We start from the raw sequence: 27,471 nt of genomic DNA, 5'->3' as shown, positions 1-27,471 counted from the left end.
GAGGCCGCCCTCGGGCCATGATCGACTCTGTGAAGCTGCGCCGCGACAGTGCGGCGGACTTCTTCTCGCACTACGAGTACCTGTGCGCGCTGCAGGACTCGGTGCCGCTGCCCGCCGTGCGCGCCTGTCTCCGGGAGGGCGTGCTGGACTTCAACGCCGACCGCCTCCGCGGGGTGGACTGGGCGCCTCTGCTGAGCACTCTCAAGATCAATAAAGACCTACCCTTGATCTCCATCAAGAGCTTCTTCCAGCCTTGGCTGGGGGACACAGGTTTGTAGTTCCCGCCTCCAGGGCCCCTCTGTCGGTGCGGTGAAGTGGGTTTTTAGGTGGGCGGTGTCCATTGCCGGGGTATGTGTGCAATAGACGGGGTGTGCGGCCTGGAAACTCACCAACTAGGTGAGTGGCTTAAGGTCTCTAGGGCTTCAGTGTGCTCATCCGTAACATGGGCTTAACGAGACCCAGGTTATGTGCGCCTTTGCAAGGATTCCCTGCGCTGCTGATGCCTGCAGAGCTCTTAGCACAGTTTGGGACGTCATTAAACATTTGACAGATGTTACCTATTTTATTGAATGACTTTAATTTGCCTGATAGAGAACTAAGCAGGTAGGAAATTAATGTATGTCAGCCTTTGTCTTCATTCGTGTTTTTTTTTTTTTTTGAGACACAGTTTCATTCTGTCGCCCAGGCTGGATCCAGTGCAGCGGCGGGATCTCGACTCACTACCACCTCCGCCTCTTGGGTTCAAGTGATTCTCCTGCCTCAGCCTCCCGAGTAGCTGGGATTACAGGCCCGCATCATCACGCCCGTCTAATTTTTGTATTTTTAGTAGAGACGGGGTTTCAGCATGTTAGCCACGCTGGTTCGAACTCCTGACCTCGGGCGATCCGCCCGCCTCGGCCTCCCAAAGTGCTGGGATTTACAGGCATGAGCCACCGCTCTCGGCCTGTCTTCATTTTTTCAGGTGTATATAAGAAGTTTGTAAAGTGCTTTACAAATAGAAGCCATTTGTAAATGTATGGTGGTATAATTAGGGATCCAGACTCTCTGATTATTTGGAAAATATGTTAGGTCAACCAGGATATATGACAAAATGCTGTTATTCCTTTGAGCACTTAGCATTTTGTGCATAATGGAGGCGGCTTCCTATAGAGGCTAGCTAGGTAACAGGAGGGAACAGTTTGTGCGAAAGTTTTGGAGTTAGGAGAGAGTATGGCAAGCTGAGGTACAGGACTAGAATTTAGGGTTTGAAAAAGGGCAGAGAGAGTTGAGGCTGGAAAGCTTGTGGCGGCGAAACAGGGAGGGTGCTTGTTGGTCCTGTCATGGGTTTTCCTGAAGGTTTTGGGAAACCGCTGTAGGATGCTGAGTTGGAATTTCTAGAGGAGCTCAGTCTAACCTCCATGTGGAAGGCAAATTAAAATTGGAAGGATGGTGAATTGTTGTAATCTAATGGCCCAAATTAAGGTATAGAGAAGAAGGGCTGGGGCTGAGCACTGTGACTCAGGCCTGTAATCCCAGCACTTTGGGAGGCCAAGGCGGGTGGATCACCTGAGGTCAGGAGTTTGAGACCAGCCTGACCAACATGATGAAACCCCATCTGTACTTTAAAAAAAAAAAAAAAATTAGCCGGACGTGGTGGCTGGCACCTGTAATCCCAGCTACTTGGGAGGCTGAGACAGGAGAATCGCTTGAACCCAGAAGGTGGAGGTTGCTGTGAGCTGAGATTGCACCATTGCCCTCCAGCCTGGGCAACAAGAGCAAAACTCTGTATCTGAAAAAAAAAAAAAAAAAAGAGAGAAGGGTTGGATTTCAGACATCTAAGAGAATGGATGGGGCCTGGTGACCAGTTAGAAGAGGAGGGCAGTAAGTGTGGGTGACAGTTTACAGCAGCATCTTTCCATGACACACAGCTGAGTTGAATGAGATTGGGGATGGGAAGAGGATCTCAATTTGTCTTTAGTGTTTTAAGAGGGGTCTGTGGTGCATCCAAATGTGTCTGCTAGGCAGATCTGGACCCAAGATTTAGGCTTTGTGGGAGGACAGGCATTTGAAGGCATGGGAGGGACCTAGATTATCCACAAAGAAGATCTAGCTAATTGTAGGTCTGAAAGGTGTTTTTAAGTGGATATGAACGTGAATACATTTATAAGCTGGGAGAAAGAGGGAGGGTGTGTGATCTGGGAGAGGAAATGATTGTTGATTTATTTAAAAACAACCTGACCACTTGTGTGCTCGGCCCTTTTCTAGGCTCTGGAGTTAGCACCATCTCTTCTGCAAGGACAGTTCAACACATCTGCTTCTGAAAATAAGTCAGATTATTCTCTGCATCTCATTCAGCTGCAGGAACTGTTCTGTACCTCTGAATGGACTTTACTTAACCAAAATAATAACAGGAACCAAGTCAGGTGCAGTGGCTCACACTGTTAATCCTAACACTTTGGGAGGCCAGGAGTTTGTGACTGGCCTGGGCAACATAGTGAGACCCCTGTCTCTACAAAAAGTAAAAGATATTGGCTGGGCTTGGTGGATCTCTTGAGCCTGGGAGGTTGGGGCTGCGGTGAGCCATGATTTCACCACTGTACTCCAGTGTGGGTAGCAGAGTGAGACCCTGTCCATGACCCTCCCCCCACAAAAAATAAACAAAACAGGAGCCAAAAGAAATTAAAGATGGGAGGGACCTCAGAGTCAAGGCTAGCCTACTAGATCTTGCCTAATACTTTGCACTGAATGTAAGAAAAAGGTATTGCAGATCATTCTTGTCAAGATAGTCTTCACTGAACCTTCTTTATCTCTTGCATCCAGTGGGTCTAGGTTGTAGATTTTAACCTCCTACATATTGCTTGTCCATCCTTAATTACATTTTGCCTGGACTATTGCATAAGCTCCTAGCTAGTTTTGCTGCCCCTGAGCTTGGTTTTTCTCAGTTCATCTGCCTACTTTGGTTCAAGTGATCTTTCTAAAAGGAAAAGACATGCTTAAAGTGGCATGCCCACACAGGACTAGTGTGTATTGGTTGCTTGTGTTCTGCACAGAGGCACTGAAATACCAACTGTGTTCTGTTAAGCCTCCTGGGGTTGGTCTTGAGGAAAGGGAGCTTTTTCCCATTTCCTTTATCTCTTTGGTCCTCCAACAGTGAGGTACATTTTTCTAACCTGCTAGGGGTATCCTTAATGTGTCAGTGGTAGCCCTGGTCCTCATCACCTGTGAGGTAAAAGTCAACTCTCGCAGGCTTGCTTCTCCCTGCCTCTCTGTAAATTTCTTACTCGACCTGCTACAGCTCTGGGCTTTAGTCAGATCCACCTGCAGTTTTCCAGTGCCCGGCAGGTGTCAGGGTTAGATGACTTTGCTCTTGCTGTTTCCTCTGGTTAATGCATCACCCACTCTGACCACATGTTGTTGTTCTCATCTTTCTAGATTCAGCTTCAGGATTATCTTGAAGCCATCCTTTCAGTGCAACTTCTTTGCTTCCATGAGAACCTCTATGTACGTAGTTTGATATATCTCATGTGGCTTGAGTTTACATGTGTCTGTCCTTAAGAGGACTTTAAGGACATGGCTCATTTCTATGTCTTAGCACAGAGCAAATGTTTTTGAATGATACATTGTATGATTGAAGTCACTAACTTTCCTTTATCTTTGTTTTAGGTTCTGACATAAATAAATTTTGCAGAAGTCGTGTTCCTGCGATAAGATACAAAGATATGACCTTCCAGTTGTGTAAAGCTCTTAAAGGCTGTTTAAGTATATCAAGTGTGCTAAAGAACCTAGAGCTAAATGGACTAATTCTGAGAGAGAGGGATTTAACTATTTTAGCAAAGGTAAGCTTTGTCTCATTTGGCCTGTAGACATTTGATAGTTGCTTTTGGTGGAAAAAAAACCTCAATAACATTTTTAACTTTTCCCCCTCATTAAAGGGATTGAATAAATCGACTTCTTTGGTGCACCTGTCTCTTGCAAATTGTCCAATTGGAGATGGAGGTTTAGAAAGTGAGTTTAAATTTCATTTAACTCTTGTCCGGTCAGGTCGGTTTCATGTTTCCCTACATGCCATGTTAATTCTCGTCTGTACCTTTATCTTACTACTGCCTCGTGTGCTTGTTCAAACCTTGGTCCAGTCTCAAGTCTACCATGAAAGCTTGGCATGCTGAATATAATCTAAACTAACTTTACTTAAGTTTGTGTTAAACCACAGACCACACAGATATATACCATCTGGTATTCTCTGTTTTTTTGTGTTTGTTCATATTTTAGAGTTTTTCTTCAAGAAATATTTATGGGAAGGAAATAGCAAGATGTAAAGAGGCCAGGTGCGGTGGCTCACGCCTGTAATCCCAGCACTTTGGGAGGCTGAGGCGGGTGGGTCACGAGGTCAGGAGATCGAGACCATCCTGGCTAACAGGGTGAAACCCCGTCTCTACTAAAAAAATACAAAAAAAATTAGCCGGGCGTGGTGGCGGGCGCCTGTAGTCCCAGCCACTCGGGAGGCTGAGGCAGGAGAATGGCATGAGCCCAGGAGGCAGAGGTTGCAGTGAGCCGAGATCGCACCACTGCACTGCAGCCTGGGTGATAGAGCAAGACTCCATCTAAAAAGAAAAAAAAAAGTAAGAGAAAAATCATCATTATTTTAAATAATTAAAACATATGTACAATCAATTTTAATGCACTGTGGTATGTTCCAAAATAGGAAATATAGGCAAAATGCTGTATGGGAGCATATAAAAGGCTGGCAGACTCGGGGAAGGAGATGGGGTGTTAGAAATAATCACAGAAGGTGACTGTTGGTTGGGATCCTGAAGTCTTGACCTGTGTTCATTGTGTGGAATAGTAGTCTGGAGGGGTAAGGAAGCCTGCATTTCAATTTGAGGGAGCAGAGAGTTTAAAGGCCTCTGTCTTCTATTGTTCTAGTACGTTAGGTGCTCTAGTGTAGCACCTAATGAAATTCTGGGTTTATAGTTGACACTGAATTGTTGGTTGATAACAGATTGAGGTTTGCTGTTGGAAATGAAAATAGGAAGAGTTTTATGTTTTTTATGTTTTTCTTTCAGATGTCTCAAAAAGTATGTAGAACTGTACTGTGGTCGGGAGTAAGGTTGCAATATTCAGTCTATTCAATTTTGGCATCTAAATAGAATTGAGCTATTGCAATAAACTGGAGTAACGCTTTGTTACTTACATATTTTAGAATGGACCAATCAGTTGCCTAGGTAGATTGTAGATTGTGATTTTAAGAATACAACTATAAAATAGAAAAGATAGAAGAACAAATAAATCAAGATTGGCTAGGTTGTATAGACTCTTCGTCTTATTGTATATGGTTTTTTTTTCCATTTTAGTTATTTGTCAAGGTATAAAGAGCTCTATCACTCTTAAGACAGTCAACTTCACAGGATGTAATCTGACATGGCAGGGAGCAGATCACATGGCCAAGATCTTAAAGGTAACTTTATGTTCCAACTTTCATGAAAATGTGTTATATGGTTGCCGCACATTAATATTTTGATACAAGACAGCAGTTATTTTTGTCTTTTGATACATACAGGGATTGCAGTTTTAGTTTTGTTTAAAGAATATGACCAATTTTCAGCCTGGAGTTCTACCATTTAGTGAAAGTAGTATGCTTAATCTTAGAAATAGGAGATCTAAAACATAATAATTATGTTTTTCTGTAAATATGGTTTGCAAAACAATAATTTTAAAGGTGCCTTAACAACTTTATAGTGGTTATTACTACTGTATTTAGGAAAAAATTACATAATAATGTGACATGAAGCCTTTTTAGTAATTTGATGGTATAGACCAGGGGTAGTCAAAAACTATGGCCTGTGGACCAAATCTAGCCTATCATCTGTTTTTCTAAATAAAGTTTTGAAACATAGTCATGCACATTTGTTTACGTATTAACTATTGCTACACCCTACACTAGGAGAGTTGAGTCCCTGCAAAAGAAACTGTATGACCCACAGAGCTGAAAATGTTTACTTTGGGGCCTCTACAGCACAAGCCCACTCTCCCTGGGATAGATAATAGTTACACATGTGGATTCTGAAGCCAGATGGCCTAGGTTAAAACCCGAGCTCTCTCCCATTTAATAACTTGTGACCATGGGCAAATTGCTTAACCTCTCTGTGCCTCACTTTTCTTATCCGTAAAATGTGTATAGTAAGAAAACCTGTGTCTATCATTCTTAGGATTTAATGACCTAATGTGTATAAAATAGTGCCTGGCTATCTAAGTGTTTGCTGTTATTTCCTCTTATTGCTTTTATACAGTTACTATGAATAGCAAATGACACAATTTTCATTTGACAGAGTCATAGGAGCTTTGAATCTTCTGTTGTTTTAGAATGTAATAAGATTTTTTTTCTCTTAAAATCAATGTTCCCTGTTACCAAAATTTACTTTATGGATATAGAGAAATGATTATGTCTTTAAGATAATACCTATGGTTAAAACTCAAACCACCAATTTCCTAAGGCATATCAACCTTGCTTTGTATATTCTAGGCCTGTGCATAAGACATATATGAGATCCCTTGAGTTAGGAGAAGAAAATATTAACCTCTATATTTTTATATCATTTAAAAAATATCTGTTGTTTCTGTTTGGTTTGTAATATACATAAAATATGTATGTAGAACTTCCTGTATATAGTTTATTAACAAATAACATATATGTGTAATATTTACTTGTGGGATGTCCAGTCAAGTGTTTAGAGACCACTAGAGGACAGAATGATATAGTTTAGAGGCTCAGCAATGATAGAATTTAGAACCAGTACCTTCACTTGGCGTGTAAAGAAAATAAAATTCTTAGAAGTTAACTAAGTTGTCAGTTTACATAAAGTAATCAGTAACAGGTCATTAGTGGTTAGGGTCACATAGCTAGTCAGTGGCAGACTAGGATCTGGGTCACTGGACTCCTTACTCAAAATCTACTATTTAATCAGTCTCTCACATTAACCTACCTGGCATATGTACCTGGTGTGTGTGTAAAGCTCTGATGTAATCAGCTGTACTTGGTTCCTTTTAGTGTTCGTATCTCTTTATTCAAGTGTATTAATTTCATCTTATTAAATCTTTAAAGTATCAGACCATGAGAAGGCATGAAGAAACCTGGGCTGAGAGTCTTCGCTATAGGAGACCTGATCTTGACTGTATGGCTGGCTTAAGACGTATCACATTGAATTGCAACACACTCATTGGTGACCTAGGTGCTAGTGCTTTTGCAGACTCTCTCAGTGAGGATTTATGGCTGAGAGGTAAGTTAAATGAACTTGTAAGATGGAAAATACTGAATTTTTTGATATTAAATATGCTTCACTCTTGGCACAGTAATGTTGTCCTAAGGTTTTTTAAAAAGCCTCTTTTTTTCTCATGGGTTTTATTTTGCTTTTAAGCCTTTATGAAAGTTACATATATTCTTTATAGAAGATACCAAGTAACAAAAAAATAATACTATGTATAATCTTAATGCCTAGAGATAAACTGTTCATTTTGGTGTATACACTTTCAGTATTGTTTTTTCCTGCACATATATTTGTGTGCTTAGAGTTACAAGAACAGAACTATAGTGCACTTACCATTTTGTAACCCTGCTTTTTTTATTTAATGATGTATCATGTAGTAGTCTATTACATTGAGGCACAATAGTTTAATTTCCTGTTATTTGATATTTAGACAGTTTATGCTTTTCCCTTATTATAAACAACTCTAGTAAACTCCTTATGTATACATCTCTGTGTCCATTGAAGTTACTTTTGTTTTTTGGAGACAGGGTCTTTCTCTTTTGCCCAGGCTGGAGTGCAGTGGCGAAATCATACCACACTGTAGCCTTAAACTCCTGGCTCAAGTATCCTCCCACTTTACCCTCCTGAGTAGCTGGGACTACAGGTGCACACCACCACGCCAGGCTAATTTTTGTACTTTTGTGGAGGCATAGTCTTGCTGTGTTGCCCAGGCTGGTCTCAAACTCCTGGGCTCAAGCAGTTCTCTCGCCTTGGCCTCCGAAAAGTACTGGATTTCAGGCACGAGCCACTGTGCCCAGCCTGAAGTTAGTTCTGTAGGATAAATTACTAAAGTTGAGTAACTCAGTGTAATGTATTTCTTAAAGACTTTTGATACATGTCACCAAATTGCCTTCCAGAAATGCTGTGCCATATTATAGTCTCATAAATGCTGGATTGTGTCTATTTTAAAACCTTAAACTTTACAGAAATGAGAACTCCCTGCTTTTTCTTTTTTAATGCAAATGGGATTGCTCTGTGAATTTTTATCACTTTTTTCACTCAGTATAGCATATCTTAAATCAATAAGTTTACATTTACCATATCATTTTTAGTGCCTCTTCAGAGTTCTATTATGTTAATATGCCATAGTACACTTAGCTTATTCATTCCTATTAGATATATAAGCTATTTCCAATTTATCATTGTTATAAACAGTACTTTAATACGTGTCCTTGTCCATGTCTGTTATTATTTCCTTCTGGTAAATTCTTAGAAGGAGAGTTGCTGTGTTAACAGAGTCTGCACATTTTAAGGGTTTTTAAAAAATGTGGCCTTCACCAGTCTGATAGAAGCATGATCACATTTAATTGTTTTAGTTTATATTCATTTGATTTATTAGTGAGATTTACTGGCTATTTTTATTAATTTGGCTAGTTGGATAATTGCATCCTATGCTCATTCTTCTGCAGCAAGAGTTTGTAAAGGTTGTACCATATTCTATCAGATCCATATATCTGACTTATTTCTGTGTGTCTTGTGGTGTCTTAGTTAGGGCTTCATAGAATATTCTATGATACTCTGTTATAGAAGCATATAACAGTTATATCCTGGGTGACGTAAAGAGAAGGCATTCATTTCTCACAGTTCTGGAGGCTGGGAAGCCCAAGATCTGGATGCCAGTAGATAGGTGTCAGGTGAGGGCATTCTCCCAAGCTTATGGAAGGCTTTTGTATCCTCAAATGGTGGTGAGAGAGAGCTCTAGTCTCTTTTTTTTTTCTTATAAGGACATTAATCCCATGATGAGGGCTCCACTCTCAAGACCTCAACTAAACCTAAGTACCTCTCAAAGGCCCCACTTCCTAATACTACTACCCTGTTGGGGGTTAGGGTTTCAATATGCATTTTTGGGGAATACAGACATGTAGTCCATAACATGAGGTTTTGAAAGACTTCAGTTATTTTAATGTAGTGGTACACACGGTGCTTTTGCTCTGATGTAATCTTTTTTTATACCTGTACTTTTGTGATAATCCTTTTGGGTTTAAATGAGGAGATTGTTCAGCCTCAGTGTTACTAGTATTCATGAGCATTTGTTTAGTTCTTTGACCTTTTACATGAGGGAGAGTTTGTGACCATCATTTTTTCCTGATAGGTTTTTAGTATATAATCTCTATTTACACATTCTTTGCATTCATTATTTCTATCCCCTTAGAGTTCTTTCTTTGTCATTTTTATTCTAAAACTAAGTTCCTACATTTTTCTGTTTTCTTTTCCCTTTTTTAATGTCATTTTTTGAGAGTCACTTGGAGTTTGAATTTGAATTTGATGATGAATCTAGTGCAATTTCTGAGCTCCACCCAGTTTTTGCCTATGAGGTTTACACTGTCACTAGCATTCTTATTAATTATGAACAGATATTCATCCTGTGATATTTTATATAGAGTTATTTTTCAACTCTGTAATCGTAAAATATGTTGGGTAATTTATTGGTACTAAAGGGAAGGTAATCATGGCACGTCTAAGAAGAGGGTTTCTTTTTTGTATCGTGTGTGTGCATGTGGTTTTCTATTTTTTATTTTTTCAATACCCGAGATTGAAAACTGGCCATGAGTAGTCTTGGGCAGGAGTCTTCCAGGCATGATTAAGTGGGAGTTGTCTGTATGTTAAATCTGTATAGAATTGGCTGGGAAAGGTGGCTCATGCCTGTAATCTCAGCACTTTGGGAGGCTGAGGCGGGCGGATCACGAGGTCAGGAGATCGAGACCATCCTGGCTAACACGGTGAAACCCTGTTTCTACTAAAAATACAAAAAAATCAGCCGTGCGTGGTGGTGGGTACCTATAGTCCCAGCTACTCGGGAGGCTGAGGCAGGAGAATGGCGTGAATGCGGGAGGCGGAGCTTGCAGTGAGCTGAGATAGCACCACTGCACTCCAGCCTGGGCAACAGAGCGAGACTCCATCTCAAAAAAAAAAAAAAAAAAATCTGTATAGAATTAGCAAGTGACCTTTTGTCTTTTATTGAAAGCTCTTGACCTGCAACAGTGCGGCCTCACCAATGAAGGAGCAAAGGCTTTGCTAGAGGCCCTTGAAACCAATACAACTCTGGTCGTTCTGGATATAAGAAAAAATCCACTCATTGGTATGTCACTACAATATTTTTTATTGACTAACAAATAGCAAAACAAAAATAATTTCTCATGTATTGACAGTTTCGAAAACATAATGTGTTTGCTTTCCTAATCTTACTCTTTTCTAATCTTGCACTTACGTTTTTAGTAGATAATTTACTGATGAAAAGAGTTATACTCATATTGCTCTTGGCTGCTACTCTGAATAGAAGTGAACCTAGATAATAAATCTGCTTCCACCAAGTGCATTATTTTCTTCCTGTAGAACTTCTGAATTCTTGGAAATAGTATTTCATTCATTTGTTGATTTGACAAGTAATTTTTGAATACTTCTATCTGCTAGATACTGGTTTAGGCACTAAACATGTAGCAGTAAACCAGCTAGACAAAGTCTCGGTCTCCTAGAGCTTACATTCTAGTGGGTGAGTTATATCAGAACTCAGATAGGTAATGCAATTTAGATATAGGAAGTGCAAAAATACCTTAAGGTAAGAAGACAAATGGGGACAGGTGGGACTATATTAGATAGGTTTGTTAGGAGACAGCTTCACTAAAAAAGTGACATTTGAGCAGAGACCTGATTAGGAGAGGAACAAGCCATGAAAGATGCAGATAAAGTACATTCCAGTGATGAGGAAGCAGTGAATATGTAGGTACATAGGTGGCAGGGTGGATGGAGTATTTAAGGAAAAGCAAGAAGGCCAACATAGTGGGAGCACTGAGTGAGGAAGAGCCTGGTGTGCTACGAAGTCAGACAACTAGCCAGGGGCCTGAACTTGTAAGGTTTGAAGGTCATGGTAAGGACTTAGATAATTCTAAATGAGCTGAAAACCATGGGAGGATTTTGAGCTGGTAAGGGTTATATTCCAAGTAGTAATTCAATCAGATGACTTAGTGTGGAGAGAGACTTGTAGGGGCTATAAAAGGGAAAGAGGGAGACCAGTTAGGAGACTCACACTGATCCAAGTTAGAGATGGCTGTGGCTTTGCTTAGGGTGGACGATTGGAGGTGGTAAAAAGTGGTTGAAGCAGGGTGTAGCTAACAAGACTTGTGGGGTATAAAGGAAATAATAATTTTGTTTTCAAGTCCTGGATGATTTTGCATACAACTGGGTGGTACTGTTTATAGAGAAAAGGAGGCTGTGGAGAAGGGCAACTTTGGGGGTGCATCATGACTTTGATTTGTGTATATTTGGTGCCTTTTAGGCATCTAAGTATCTGGACAGTGTCTAGGCTTTTGATTGTAGGCTTTTGATTTCCTATTCAGAGGTATCTAAAGCTATTTTAGTTCCAGAGTGTTTACATTTGATCTTTGCTACTGCCAGAATACTAGCCATAGGGACAATATGCATGTTGGCATACTTCATTTTGTTTTTGAGGAAGAAGTTAGAATAATCAAAGGGGGAAAAGATATATAATTACATTATATGGAATTCATATTTAATTTCATGGGAAAAGCAATAATTAGTTGGCTTTTGTTTTTAAATGGGAATAGCCACTCATTGGGAAACAATTACTATAATTTCAATTTTTATTTTACTTTAGATCATTCTATGATGAAAGCAGTTATCAAAAAAGTTCTTCAGAATGGAAGCAGTGCTAAATCAGAGGTATATCATGTTTTATTTCTCTAGAAATAATTCTTATTTAATTGTTTTTCTTTTGGGATCTCACTATATTGCCCAATCTGGCCTCAAACTCCTGAACTCAAGCGATCTTCCCCCTTCCCAGCTTCCTAGGTAGCTAGGATTCTAGGTATATACCACTGTACCCAGCTTTTTGTCTGTTTTTAATAAAATGAGACTATTAAGGCACTTTTCTGCCATCTTAAATTTACAGTCAAATCAAATGTCTTTTCTGTTTTTGTAAATACCATACGATTCTTTAATTTTGGGTCCTAGAACTGCTGATTGCAAACCTTTTATTAACTTAGAATATCTTAACAATTTCCATTTAAGATCTAACCCTCATAAATGATCTGTAACTGAAATGTAGTGTTTATTCTCTCTCTTTTAGTACCAGTGGATAACTTCTCCATCAGTGAAGGAACCATCCAAAACTGCTAAACAGAAAAAGAGAACTATAATTCTAGGAAGTGGTCACAAAGGAAAAGCTACTATTAGAATTGGTAACCTTTTCGGTCTTGGCTTTTTAATGCTACTAGTGTTCTAGTGTGTTAAAACTAAAATCTCTTCTCATTTATGATATTGACGGTAACAACCAATTTTGACTCTGTGCATATTATGAGGACTGTAATTATTCTGATTATGAGAATTTATGGAATGTAGAAATAGTAAATGAATCATTAGGAAAGGGATGCTAGTGCTTCCATTTTAAAAATTACCCTTATTTGTTTTTCATACAATATTCATGATTTTGGATATGTTTTCTGATTGATGATTACTTCTGATACTTTGCAGTTGAAATTTGGGATGCACTTTGATGACAGTTTTAGCAGCAGTGCTTTTGTATGATTTTGTTGTTGTTGTTAATGAAGAATTATCCTTTCATACAATAGAAAACAAAATCTCTTCCCAGTTCCCTTTTTTCCCCTTGTTTCCTCCTCCTTCCTTGCAAATTCTTACCCAAAGTTGTTGAATCAGGTAGCACCTTGCTTCTTTCAATGATGAAAAAACCTTAAAATGTATGTAATCCTTATAAAACAATACTGCAGGTAAGTTTATTACCCAGAGATGGGACATTTTAGACAAACATTCCGTAAATGTTTGCTATTTATAGTTTATTTAATCTACCAAATAACAGTCTAGAATTTTGAAATTGTCTATAATTTTGTGACCAAGAGTAATGAAAAAAACTTTATAAACTCTTTATCAACTAATGGCATAAATTCACATTCTTCTGAATATATGAATTTGGTATAATTTAGTTCTACTGATATTTTCATATTGTTTTTAAAGAGTCTTTAACTTTTATTTTCTAGAACACATTATCTTTAGTCATAAGTAGCCTTTTTTTACTGATAAGAATGAGTGACAATGGAATAAGTTAAGCCAAATCTAATATGAAAGTGACCTTTTCATGTAAGTAACTTTGAATTTTGAAACAGTAAAACCATGAAGACTAATACAGAGGAAACAAAATAATTTTTTTATGTTTATAATCTGCCAGTTTCCCAGAAAAAGGTTTGTAGTGACTTTAGTTACATACCCTGTACATTAAGATCACCAAACAATTAATACCAGATAATCTTTTATTTGGATGCTACTTGAAATTTTTAAAAGACATCACTTGACAGTATCACTGAACTGTATGCTTAAAAATGGCTAAGATATAAAACAATTTAACATAAAATATAAAAGATTGGAAATGCTGTAATTTTAGTAGCTAGTGGTATATAATTGGACATCATTGAATGAGAATTAAAAAATCTTTTTTCTTAGCGTGATTAAAGAAATTGGAAATGTGACTGAAGTTTACAAGCTCACTGAGCTATTTTAAGAGTAACTTTATTTCTTGGGCTTTTTTTGTATTTGCCTCAGTTATTTGGAGACACAGAGGTAAGCCAAATCAGTGTCTGGCTATATATTTAATAGTTAGTTGTCAGTGAGTATAGGGGTTATATAATTTATGTAAATTATGTTACATTCATATTGCAATTACATGTGCAGACAGAAGATAGGAAACTTCCACTATAATTTTTTTCATCATCTAACAAGATAAGTAAATTAGTTTGGTTTTAACTAAAATTTCTGTTTGTGGCCGGGCATGGTGGCTCACGCCTGTAATCCCAGCACTTTAGGAGGCCGAGGCGGGTGGATTGCCTAAACTCAGGAATTGGAGACCAGCCTGGGCAACTTTACTAAAATACAAAAAATTAGCTGAGTGTGGCAGTGTGCACCTGTAATCCCAGCTTCTCGGGAGACTGAGGCAGAAGAATTGCTTGAACCTGGGAGGTGGAGGTTGCAGTGAGCCAAGATTGTGCCACTGCACTCCAGCCTGGGCGGCAGAGTGAGACTCCTCCAAAAAAAAAAAAAATTATATTTGCATTACTTTCTTAAATATAAAAAAAATTATATTTGCATTACCACAAACAATACACAGGAACTTTTTTTGGGATAATTATATTAATAACAGCACACAATGAACTGAGCTCCTATATATTTTAAGAGGTATATAAATTTGTCCAGAGAAATGGCACAACATGATGTGGTGATTATCAATAAGCTACACTATGGGAAATATTTGTCCTGTATTACCACATACACGTTCTTGTAGATGCTGTCCTAAAGCTGCTAAAGTATATCTTACATAGTAAAATAGATTGGAAGGATAAATATAACCATTTTAATAAACTTGTATTGTTTGTTCTCAGCAATATCAGAAACATATATTTAAATGTGAATTTTAATATATAATTTGTTTTAAATAAAATATTAATAGGTCTAGCTTTTGCTACCAAATGTTTCATAAAAAGATACTTGACTCTTTAATACTGAAATGTAGGATAAGACTTTATGCTTCATTCTTTTATCCAATAGGTTTCATGTGTTTCTTTTGTATTCTATAAAAGCAAATGAACACTGAAGGTGGACAGACATACAGGAGGCAACATTGACTCACCTACTACCCAGCTACCTTCAGTCTTACAACTTGGATAGTTTTTACATTATAAAATTAGTCCAGCTACCTTCACTCTTACAACTTGGATAATTTTTCCATGATAAAATTAATCTCAAATTGAAATTTTGGTCCAATTCAGAAGGTTCTGTTTGGTAGGAGTCATGGGTATATCTATGTTCTGTCCTTGAGATTCAGGAATGCCAAAAATATTCTGAGATTTAATAACTTAATATTTCTGCATAATGCATAATGAAATGTATCACATATAATCTTTCATTCTTTGGGTTACATGTTTTATTTACTTTTTCATGCTCTACATGTCTCATATATTGAAGTTATATTTTAGTTAAAGTGATAACTTGTTACTCTAGACAACTTATATTTTTATATATTTATTATATTTTTTACTTATATTTAAATATATTAAAAATGTATTTGTTCTTATATTTATTAGTAGCCTATGTAAAAAGATATTTACAAACTGATCCTGATTTAATGGCCTTGGTGTCATTGTCAGGTGCCCATTGGTATTCTTTTAGGAGTATACACATGTGCTAATTAATCTGTAGACCTTTAGTGCATCTTGATTCTTTCTTTTTAACACTTTCTCAAGTAGGATTGGCTACAAAGAAACCTGTAAGTAGTGGCAGAAAACACTCCCTTGGTAAAGAATATTATGCGCCTGCACCTCTACCACCTGGTGTGTCTGGTTTCTTGCCATGGCGTACTGCAGAACGTGCAAAAAGGCACAGGTAGGGTATTTTTATTTCCTATCTTTTAGGATAAAAATGGGATTCAAAATTCTTTATTTTGGAGCTTCTATTATGTGAGAGTTCTCTGCTTATGTCTATAGGGTAAAAATGACTCGTGTGGCTTCTGCCTCATGAATCCATTAAGGAAGAAAAACAAAAAATAATCTTAAGTAGGGTTTAAAGTTATTAAGTGTCACAGCAAGCTGTATCCTTGTGGGAGTCCAGAGGAAACTGAAATTATCTCCAGTTGTGCAGGTGAGGAAGAGTTTCATTTAAAGCATGTGCAGTTAAAACAAGTCCTATAGGACAGAAGTGGGAATTTGGATATTTAAGATTGGGGAAAGGGCATTGTAAAGCATAGGAGAGTGTTGATTAGACTTAATCTAACTCAGGCAACTGGCCTAACTCATTTTAGTGAATCATATTTAGTGAATCAAACCAGCTATAACTAGTTTTAGTCAGTTACCTAGGGGGTAGCTATTCATAGTGATTTTTGTCAGAAGAATGTTTTTAAAATGTACTATAATTTTATGCTTAATAAATGAATTCGATTACTATAAATTATTTTCAAATGACTTTTAGTATTCAAGAAATTGGAGATTAACAATTGCTTGAGAAGACAAAGAGAATTGATTTTAAATAGGACTGGAAATAGGTGCTATGTGAAATATCTGTTCAGTTGCTCAGGTTAAATTGAATATGTATAATCTTTATTAGGCAACTGATGACTATACTTATTTCACAACTGGTAATGTGAATTATTATTGCATAAACTGTAGTGCTGAGGCCCTGGTCTTTATACTTTCATTTAATAACTGCAGTTTCATATCTTCTTGAGATACTAATTTCAAGTCCCATCTTGGTCACAGGGAGTTGTGAATTAGAGAACAATTAATATCACCAGTTAAAGAAGTTAAATTGGAAATCTGAACCATCCTAAACATAAGACCTACATGCATCTTCAGAGACTTATCCCAAAGCCATTCTGCTAAATTGTTAAATTTTCTCCATAGCAGAGTTTTCCAGGCCCTTATCTGGAGGTGATTTATTTCTATGCACAGTTATGTATGGATAGTCTACATAATACTAGCAAGTGTTATTATCTAGTGTTAACTGGTGGTGTATTTACATCAAAATATAACTTAATTTATCAATATCTCTTTAGGGGTTTCCCATTAATCAAAACACGTGATATATATAATCAGTTGCAGGTACGTAGTTACCGTGTTTATAATATGTAGGGGGTTGGAATGGGAAGGGTGGAAGATCATTCTCTGTGCTCTTTAAACTGAATAGAGTTTTACAAAAACATTTCCCTCCCTGAAGTAAATTCATTTAAAATTTTCTGGGTTCTCCCAGTGCCACAGTATAATCGTGTGGATATGTCACACAATGGAGGCCTTGTGGTTTCATCTGTGTAGACAGGAAGTCATTTCTCTGGGTCTGCAAATTAGCTGTTGCCCCCAGTGAAACAAATATGACCACCATTTCTCACCCGGCACATGGAGTTATCATAGTCAAGAATGTCCTTAAGTTTAAAAGAAATGTTTTTTGGGGATACATATTTTATATATATATATAAATACATAAAAATTATATGTATATATAAACATATATAAATTATACATAAATGTATATAAAAATTCCAGATTCTAAAGCCAAAACAAAGCAACCAGTCCTAAAGCCTCTGCTTTCTCAGAGTTTTTCTTCCTCCCTTGTCAGGATCAAACACATTCCCTGTCATTCTGCATCATGGTATTAGAGCAAGCCAATTCTTTCAGAGTATCAGGTTTTCCTTTTCAGTTGTTTTTAGAGACTGTAATTTCTCTGCAAAAGGTAGCACTACTGAGATGAAGGAGCACCTGTGTGTCAGTACTGCTCCTTGCATAGCCAAAAGTGTGGGTGTGCATCTCATTCTACCGTCTGGGATTTTCAGGATTTATGCCTGTAGTAGATACTGCATTCTCATGACTTCTCTTCTGTACAGTTATATATCCCGGCACTCTTCTTTTTGATCTGTGGACTTTTTATGGGATTGTGACACAGTCAATTTTGAAATATTTGGAAACATCACATTGAACAACATTCCAGTGGCATTGAAACTTGACAGGAGAATTGCATTATTATTACAGTAGTTTTGGCTTAAGAATGAGGAAAAGATGAGGTTTTTGATGTCTCAGTTTTAGTTGCGTGCATGTATTTGGTTTTTAATTCTAGTTTTTATTTTATTTTGTAGAGACAGGGTCTTGCTATGTTGCCCAGTCTGGTCTTAAACTTCAAGCAGTCCTCCTGCCTTGGCCTCCCATAGTGCTAGGATTACAGACCATTCTAGTGTTTATTATTCACAGTTTAAATTATTCTTCCAATTCTTTGTGAGGCCTCCACTGATGGATTTTTTCTCCTAAAAATCTTATTTTCTTTAAGACTGTGTGTGATGGTAGAGAATAAATTTCTCATCTGCAGTTGATCTGAGAAAAAATGTTTACTATGCCTCCTCGCTTGGTTTATGTGAAAAAAGTATAATAAAATAATATAGGTTCTTTTCAGAAAGATTTTATTTAAGAAAAAAAAAAGGGGCGATTCCAGTATTAATTATAAACCTTGTATGAGAGAATTATTTCAGTGACATAGCAAGAATAGTGTCTTTTTACTTTGTATAAAAGTGTGTTAGGCTAAGGAGTAGTGATAGACATTTATAGAGAATGACTTAACACTTCAGAAAGATCACTTTGATTAGATGTCCTTTAGTATTTGGTATTTGGTTTATATTATTATACAATCTTGTCCTCTTTCTTTAAGCAACCAGGTTTTCCTGTGACTGTGACAGTAGAGAGTCCTTCATCCTCTGAAATTGAAGAGGTTGATGATTCTTCAGAGAGTGTTCATGAAGTGCCTGAGAAAACTAGCATAAAACAAGAAGTATTACAGGTACAAAGCTATCACTTTAAAGATATAGAGAAGATTATTTCAAACTCTAGTTAGTTTCTGGTGAAAGCTTGATTATGCACTGGACAGCTTGCATGGGAATCCTTCTATCTCATATCCCTTGAATGGTTCTTTATCATAGAACAAGGTAAAAGGGAGGACATCTGTACTTTAAGAAATAAAAATTGAAACATGTCATCAGTAATCTATTTTCCTTTCCTTAGAATCATAGAATATTAGATTCAGGGAAGGTCTTAATGATCATAAGATAAACTCGAAGAAATTAAGCCCTGAATGAATGTAACCAGCTGATTTAGGGCTCTTTGGGAGGCTTTAACTTTTTTGTGTGTGCTAGGAAGTCCACAATTAATTTTTTAGAATTAATATAATTTTCTTTTATATGAAACTTAGAAATATAGAAGTAATTATCCCTTTTTTATATACTTACATTTAGCTTATAAACAACAGGAATTGATGTCTCATAGTTCTGGAGGCAGGAGAGTCTAAGATCAAGGCTCAGGCAGATTTGATGTCTGGCAAGCGCCTGCTTTCTGGTTCATGGATGGCTTTTCACCATGTCCTCACATGGTGGTGGAAGGGCAGTTATCTTATTTTTATGTGACTATGGAAATCACTTTTTGATTTTCAAAAAAATGAAGCCTGATTTTCGTTTTTAAAATTAAAGTTAATAGTATTTATATAGAGAAATTTTAAGATAATTATAAAAATGATAGAACATTAGAGGGAAAAATTTATAGATAATGTAGAATTGTCCCTGTTATAAATGAGCACCTATAGTTTGTAGCACCTAAGTGGTTTATTGCTAAGTTCCAGAGGAAAAACAAAATCCTAGAATGTCTCATTCATGTTCATTATTGTTTTAAATGTGTTGTATTTATTTTCTTCACCAGGGGATTAGGAAATTGTATTCTAAAAGTGATTATAGCCACTGAGGAGACCAAGAAAGTTACGAAATATAACTTGGGAATTTCTGATTCAAGAGGCACTGAGAATTTTCTCAGTTCTTTTCTATTTTAAGAACTCCTTAAAATGATGTTATCAAAATTTCTAACACATGTAAGCCTACAATAATCAAGAGAACTGAAGAGATTTCAACATATTTTTGAAATACAGGCGACAGATGGAAATGAGTATGAAACCAAAGCAGTAGAACAGAGGAAAACCATTGCCTAGAATATGCACAGGGGAAGCCTACAGCTCAGAGGAATCTAATCCCTACTCCAGAAACGGCTCCACACACAGATATGCGTATAGGAAAAAGGAAGGGAACTAGAAACGTGACTAACATGGAGGGAGCTCCTTGACAGTTTGTATGTGGAAGAGTTGACTCCCGGTCTTACCTGCACTCTCCTGAAATGAGATCGTTTGACTTTGAAAAACAGTAAAGTAACTGGGGAGAACTAGGGTAGATAGTATGGATTTTTTACCCTAGAAAAGGGTAGCTGAGGATATCCAGCCATACTGGCTACCCACTTCTTCATGCATAGGAAAAGCCAGTCATCAGCTCCCAGTGATCCTCTGCTCCCTTATTCTTAAATAGAAAATAACCATGGTTCACCTGATAGTTGAGTAAAACTCACAACATGACAAGGAAAATAAAAGATGAAAAATATGTCCTGGTAGGACCAGAGCTAATTAAGAGAACAAAAATACTTTAAGAAAAAACCCTACTTAACATCCTTAGGTTTGTTAAGTACAAGTATGAAAGATACAGCGCCTGTAAAAAAGAAATAGGGTGTTGGGAGGCTGAGCCTGGCGGATCACGAGGCCAGGAGCTTGAGACCGTCTTGGCTAATACAGTGAAACTCTGTCTCTACTAAAAATACAAAAAAAAAAAAACAAAAAAAAAAACCCAGGCGTGGTGGCAGGCGCCTGTAATCCCAGCTACTCGAGAAGGTGAGGCAGGAGAATGGCGTGAACCCAGGAGGCGGAGCTTGCAGTGAGCCCAGATAGTGCCACTGCACTCCAGCCTGGGCGACAGAGTGAGACTTCGTCTCAAAAAGAAACAAGAAAAAAAGAAAGAAATAAGGTGTCATTTAAAAAGGAATAGCAGAAAGCAAGGGTGGTCGCTTGGAAATTATGATGGTTGAAATAAATTCAGTAGGAATTAAGGAAATTTCTCAGTAGATAGAACAGAAGGGCAGGATTGGAAAATATGACAGAAATCGTGTGGTAGTGGGTTGCATCTAGGAAGTCTAACATGTTACTGTAAGAAATAACAGGACAGAAAAAAATGGATGGAAGGAATTACAAAAAAAAAATTATAAGGAAGTTTGCCTTAGATAGACACAAATAAGTAGACAGTCTTCATTGTAAAATTTCAAGATACTGAGAAAAGAAAGAAATTCCCGAGAGAAAAATACCAGTCACCTAAAAAACAATAAAAACCAGACTTTATTATACTTCTCATCAGCTACCATGCATCCTGGAATGAGAAAGATACCTCCAAAATTTTAAAATAATTGTCAACCTGGAGTTTCCCATCCAGCCAAACTGTCAATCATAAGTTGGGGCTGAATGGGACATTTTGGACCTCCTGCGCTGTACTTTTTCTTGTTATTTGGAAACATAGTCCATCAAAATGAGGGTATAAACCAAGAAGGAAGATAATAGGATATCAGGGATCAGTGGTTTCAATGTGGAGAGCAGTGGGTCTGGATTTGAGAGGCTTCCATTGGTTGTGTGACTCAGAGCTTAAAAAAATCCTTGAAGCATATTACTACGTATTAGGCACTATTAGAAGGGAGGGGGAAAGAGAGAGAAGAAAAGAGGGAGGGAGGGAATCAAACTCCAGAGGAGGAGAAAGTTCTGTTGGCATGAAGATAAAGCAAATTAAACTATGGCAGATTGTTGAGCTACCGCTGATATACAAAAGGGAAAAATTGAATTTGAGCTTGTCCGCCCTTTTCAGTAGCACAGCGGTCCGTGACCACCTATCTAATTTGTTGTACAAACTAGAACACTTTTTAATAGTGTAAGCAGGTGTTGTTAACACTATCAAGACAAGGGTTGTAAACTGGAACAGTCCAGGGCAACTTAAAATACGTGGTCACGCTATACAAGGGCTGTGACACTGAAACTGCATAGAAGGCAGTGTAATCTGTATATACATGGAGATGAAATATAACTGCAGTAGGCAGTATTAATTTAATCATGTAATGGGAATACTGCTGTGGTCTGCAGCTTTGATTATCAATTTGCATGTAATAGCAATAATAACTAACTTGTGTCACATTTAGCAGGTAATGGACACTGTTCTAAGTGTTTTGCTTATATTAATTCATTTGATCCTCAGAATAACCTGTGGTAGGTGTTACTACTATTAGTCCTACTTTTCAGAAAAGAAGCTAAATTTAAGTAAGCCCAAGCTGTACTTAAATTTAGAGTTGGATCAGGGATTTGAGCTTAAGCTTTCTGCCTATTCTGTTAAACACTGATCTATCTGTCTCTCAAAAAACAAACAACTCTGCATATAAAACAGAATATAAATATTATTAATTTTAACAGTGTAAAAGCTAAGTTTGGAAGGTGGACACAGGTGGAAAGAAGGGACAAAAAAGTATGTTGTCCTTATTTTACAAAGCAGGGCATTGAGAGAGTTTAGAGTTGATAAACAATTTAGATTTTTAAGTAATATATATCATTAGAAGTTGAAGAGATCATGACCAATGGAAAAACTAATGGTGATATAACTTTATTGAGAGGAGTGGCTATAAGTAAGTAAATAAGTAAGAATGAACCAAACTTTTATTTAGTAAAGCAGAAAGTTAGTAAATAATGTCTGAAATTCGGTCATATAGTAGTTAAATAATATGTTATTTAGAACTAGAGAAGGATTAAAAAGAAGAATAGTTGACTTAAACCTCACACACACAAGAAGCTGAGTAGCCCATAAATATGGAAAAGTGTTCAACCATATAGGTAATCAGAGAAAAATGAGCTGAAATCTGTATGAGATGCAACTACACTCCTATCAGATTGGCAAAAAATAAAATTTTATAGTGGCAGGTATTGTAGACTTGGAGTGTAATAAGAATCTTCCACCCTGCTTATATTGGAAGTGTAAGTCAGCACACCTACTTTGGAAAGCATTTAGCATTGTCTGTCAATTGAAAGTATATAAATATCTTGTGACCTAACAAGTCATCCAAGGGTACATGCACCAGAAAAACAGGTGCAAAAGGGTCCACGTGCATTATTTGTAATAGCCCAACCTGAAAACAACCTAAATGTCCATTAAGAATTAAAAATTAGATTGTATTTGTACAGTGAGAAAACTATAAAAGTAATAAAATTGAACAAGAGCTACAGGCAACAACAGATGAATTGTAAGAACAATGTTGAAAGAAAGAAGATACAGAAGTCTGCATTCACTATGATTTTCTTTGCATGAAGTTAGAAGTAGGCAAAACTAGATTGTTAGGGATGCATACATATAAAGGAAATCGATCATTAGAAAAATGAGGTTGGTGTTTAATTCTGGGAGAAGGAGAGGGGCTTGTGATGAGTAGAAGATATGGGGGATTTCAGAGATGCTGGCTAGTTGTACTTGCAAACTTGGGTTTATGGCTACATGAGTATTCCCTGATAGTGTGTTTTATGTATTTTTCAGTATGTTTAGCATATTTTGCAATAAAAAAACCTGCTTAAAGAAATGGTTGCCTCTGGGAACTATGTGTGAGTGAAGAGGAGACGATTAACTTCCATTTTAAGCTCTTCTCTACTAATTCTATTTGTATGTTTATTCATTTTGCATTGATTGAACATACTCTATATACACCAGGCACTCTTCTCGGTTTTGTATGTGTGTTAATTAATTTACTCCTTTCAAGAGCCCTGTGATACATGAATTTGTCTTCATGTTATAGATGAGGAAGTTAAGACCTAGAGTTATTGAACTTGCCCAAGGTTATATAGCTGATGGGTAAGGCCAGAACTTTGCCTCAGAGAATCTGAATTTCCAAAAAATAACCTAAAAGAGAAATTTAACTACTAATTAGTAAGCAAAGAAATGCACATTTAAGGAAGACAGTGACCTTTTATCTGTTAGAGAAAAACACACATTCTGTCTTTAACACACACATAAATCTTATATTGGCAGGGATTTTCTCTATTCAGCAATTATTTATTGGTTGTCTGCGTTGTGGTAGACACAGATATTGGGGATAAACAATAAAATATACTACCTTCTCTTGAATATCTTGCACTTTAAGTGGGAAGGTAAGCCAACAGTTAGAGTAGAGGTGATATATCCAAGTGATAGACTGTTTCATTGCCAGTAACAGTATAAAATCTCAGAAATCTTTTGAAAAGCAATTTGGATGTAAGTATTGCAAAGCCTTAAAAATGTTTATTTGCTTTGACCTAAAATTCGTTTTTTATTAATTTATTGCAAGAAAATTATTCTAAATATGGGAGAACAAAGCCTTCATGCTTAAAAGTGGTTATTTTATCTTATAATGTTGAAAAGTTGGAAACAGTCTTGTTAGCCATAAAGGAATGATTACATGAACTAATAAGCTGGCTCAGTGGAATATTTTGTAGCCCACTAAAAAAGTCAAAGTTGGCCAGGCGCAGTGGCTCATGCCTGTAATCCCAGCACTTGGGGAGGCTGAGGCAGGCGGATCACGAGGTCAGGAGATCGAGACCATCCTGGCTAACATGGTGAAACCCCATCTTTACTAAAAATACAAAAAATTAACCAGGCGTGGTGGCGGGCGCCTGTAGTCCCAGCTACTTGGGAGGCTGAGGCAGGAGAATGGCATAAACCCGGGAGGTGGAGCTTGCAGTGAGCCAAGATTGTGCCACTGCACTCCAGCCTGGGCGGCAGAGTGAGACTCCTCCAAAAAAAAAAAAAATTATATTTGCATTACTTTCTTAAATATAAAAAAAATTATATTTGCATTACCACAAACAATACACAGGAACTTTTTTTGGGATAATTATATTAATAACAGCACACAATGAACTGAGCTCCTATATATTTTAAGAGGTATATAAATTTGTCCAGAGAAATGGCACAACATGATGTGGTGATTATCAATAAGCTACACTATGGGAAATATTTGTCCTGTATTACCACATACACGTTCTTGTAGATGCTGTCCTAAAGCTGCTAAAGTATATCTTACATAGTAAAATAGATTGGAAGGATAAATATAACCATTTTAATAAACTTGTATTGTTTGTTCTCAGCAATATCAGAAACATATATTTAAATGTGAATTTTAATATATAATTTGTTTTAAATAAAATATTAATAGGTCTAGCTTTTGCTACCAAATGTTTCATAAAAAGATACTTGACTCTTTAATACTGAAATGTAGGATAAGACTTTATGCTTCATTCTTTTATCCAATAGGTTTCATGTGTTTCTTTTGTATTCTATAAAAGCAAATGAACACTGAAGGTGGACAGACATACAGGAGGCAACATTGACTCACCTACTACCCAGCTACCTTCAGTCTTACAACTTGGATAGTTTTTACATTATAAAATTAGTCCAGCTACCTTCACTCTTACAACTTGGATAATTTTTCCATGATAAAATTAATCTCAAATTGAAATTTTGGTCCAATTCAGAAGGTTCTGTTTGGTAGGAGTCATGGGTATATCTATGTTCTGTCCTTGAGATTCAGGAATGCCAAAAATATTCTGAGATTTAATAACTTAATATTTCTGCATAATGCATAATGAAATGTATCACATATAATCTTTCATTCTTTGGGTTACATGTTTTATTTACTTTTTCATGCTCTACATGTCTCATATATTGAAGTTATATTTTAGTTAAAGTGATAACTTGTTACTCTAGACAACTTATATTTTTATATATTTATTATATTTTTTACTTATATTTAAATATATTAAAAATGTATTTGTTCTTATATTTATTAGTAGCCTATGTAAAAAGATATTTACAAACTGATCCTGATTTAATGGCCTTGGTGTCATTGTCAGGTGCCCATTGGTATTCTTTTAGGAGTATACACATGTGCTAATTAATCTGTAGACCTTTAGTGCATCTTGATTCTTTCTTTTTAACACTTTCTCAAGTAGGATTGGCTACAAAGAAACCTGTAAGTAGTGGCAGAAAACACTCCCTTGGTAAAGAATATTATGCGCCTGCACCTCTACCACCTGGTGTGTCTGGTTTCTTGCCATGGCGTACTGCAGAACGTGCAAAAAGGCACAGGTAGGGTATTTTTATTTCCTATCTTTTAGGATAAAAATGGGATTCAAAATTCTTTATTTTGGAGCTTCTATTATGTGAGAGTTCTCTGCTTATGTCTATAGGGTAAAAATGACTCGTGTGGCTTCTGCCTCATGAATCCATTAAGGAAGAAAAACAAAAAATAATCTTAAGTAGGGTTTAAAGTTATTAAGTGTCACAGCAAGCTGTATCCTTGTGGGAGTCCAGAGGAAACTGAAATTATCTCCAGTTGTGCAGGTGAGGAAGAGTTTCATTTAAAGCATGTGCAGTTAAAACAAGTCCTATAGGACAGAAGTGGGAATTTGGATATTTAAGATTGGGGAAAGGGCATTGTAAAGCATAGGAGAGTGTTGATTAGACTTAATCTAACTCAGGCAACTGGCCTAACTCATTTTAGTGAATCATATTTAGTGAATCAAACCAGCTATAACTAGTTTTAGTCAGTTACCTAGGGGGTAGCTATTCATAGTGATTTTTGTCAGAAGAATGTTTTTAAAATGTACTATAATTTTATGCTTAATAAATGAATTCGATTACTATAAATTATTTTCAAATGACTTTTAGTATTCAAGAAATTGGAGATTAACAATTGCTTGAGAAGACAAAGAGAATTGATTTTAAATAGGACTGGAAATAGGTGCTATGTGAAATATCTGTTCAGTTGCTCAGGTTAAATTGAATATGTATAATCTTTATTAGGCAACTGATGACTATACTTATTTCACAACTGGTAATGTGAATTATTATTGCATAAACTGTAGTGCTGAGGCCCTGGTCTTTATACTTTCATTTAATAACTGCAGTTTCATATCTTCTTGAGATACTAATTTCAAGTCCCATCTTGGTCACAGGGAGTTGTGAATTAGAGAACAATTAATATCACCAGTTAAAGAAGTTAAATTGGAAATCTGAACCATCCTAAACATAAGACCTACATGCATCTTCAGAGACTTATCCCAAAGCCATTCTGCTAAATTGTTAAATTTTCTCCATAGCAGAGTTTTCCAGGCCCTTATCTGGAGGTGATTTATTTCTATGCACAGTTATGTATGGATAGTCTACATAATACTAGCAAGTGTTATTATCTAGTGTTAACTGGTGGTGTATTTACATCAAAATATAACTTAATTTATCAATATCTCTTTAGGGGTTTCCCATTAATCAAAACACGTGATATATATAATCAGTTGCAGGTACGTAGTTACCGTGTTTATAATATGTAGGGGGTTGGAATGGGAAGGGTGGAAGATCATTCTCTGTGCTCTTTAAACTGAATAGAGTTTTACAAAAACATTTCCCTCCCTGAAGTAAATTCATTTAAAATTTTCTGGGTTCTCCCAGTGCCACAGTATAATCGTGTGGATATGTCACACAATGGAGGCCTTGTGGTTTCATCTGTGTAGACAGGAAGTCATTTCTCTGGGTCTGCAAATTAGCTGTTGCCCCCAGTGAAACAAATATGACCACCATTTCTCACCCGGCACATGGAGTTATCATAGTCAAGAATGTCCTTAAGTTTAAAAGAAATGTTTTTTGGGGATACATATTTTATATATATATATAAATACATAAAAATTATATGTATATATAAACATATATAAATTATACATAAATGTATATAAAAATTCCAGA

The 27,471-nt window shown here is 36.7% G+C and overlaps 1 protein-coding gene across 3 annotated transcripts in view; it reads left to right on the top strand.

Annotated features, from left to right (window-relative positions):
• CEP78 (centrosomal protein 78kDa) overlaps positions 1–27,471 on the top strand; it is a 35,013-nt gene continuing 7,542 nt past the window's right edge. For 2 of the 3 annotated variants that reach the window (XM_011954636.1, XM_011954635.1), the window contains exons 1-11: positions 1–270; positions 3,643–3,815; positions 3,912–3,984; positions 5,331–5,434; positions 7,079–7,253; positions 10,246–10,359; positions 11,893–11,957; positions 12,364–12,475; positions 15,542–15,680; positions 16,846–16,891; positions 18,480–18,608. In XM_011954636.1, coding sequence (XP_011810026.1) covers positions 18–270; positions 3,643–3,815; positions 3,912–3,984; positions 5,331–5,434; positions 7,079–7,253; positions 10,246–10,359; positions 11,893–11,957; positions 12,364–12,475; positions 15,542–15,680; positions 16,846–16,891; positions 18,480–18,608 — 1,383 coding nt within the window. In that variant the 5' untranslated portion in view covers positions 1–17. The remainder of the gene's footprint in view (positions 271–3,642; positions 3,816–3,911; positions 3,985–5,330; positions 5,435–7,078; positions 7,254–10,245; positions 10,360–11,892; positions 11,958–12,363; positions 12,476–15,541; positions 15,681–16,845; positions 16,892–18,479; positions 18,609–27,471) is intronic. The other variant, XM_011954638.1, reaches the window with a different exon arrangement.

The sequence above is a fragment of the Colobus angolensis genome, unplaced genomic scaffold, assembly GCF_000951035.1.
Source record: "Colobus angolensis palliatus isolate OR3802 unplaced genomic scaffold, Cang.pa_1.0 Scaffold388, whole genome shotgun sequence".
NCBI classification, from domain to species: Eukaryota; Metazoa; Chordata; class Mammalia; order Primates; family Cercopithecidae; genus Colobus; species Colobus angolensis.
The sequence above is the reverse complement of the archived record's forward strand: the minus strand, read 5'-3'. Positions and strand labels throughout refer to the sequence as shown.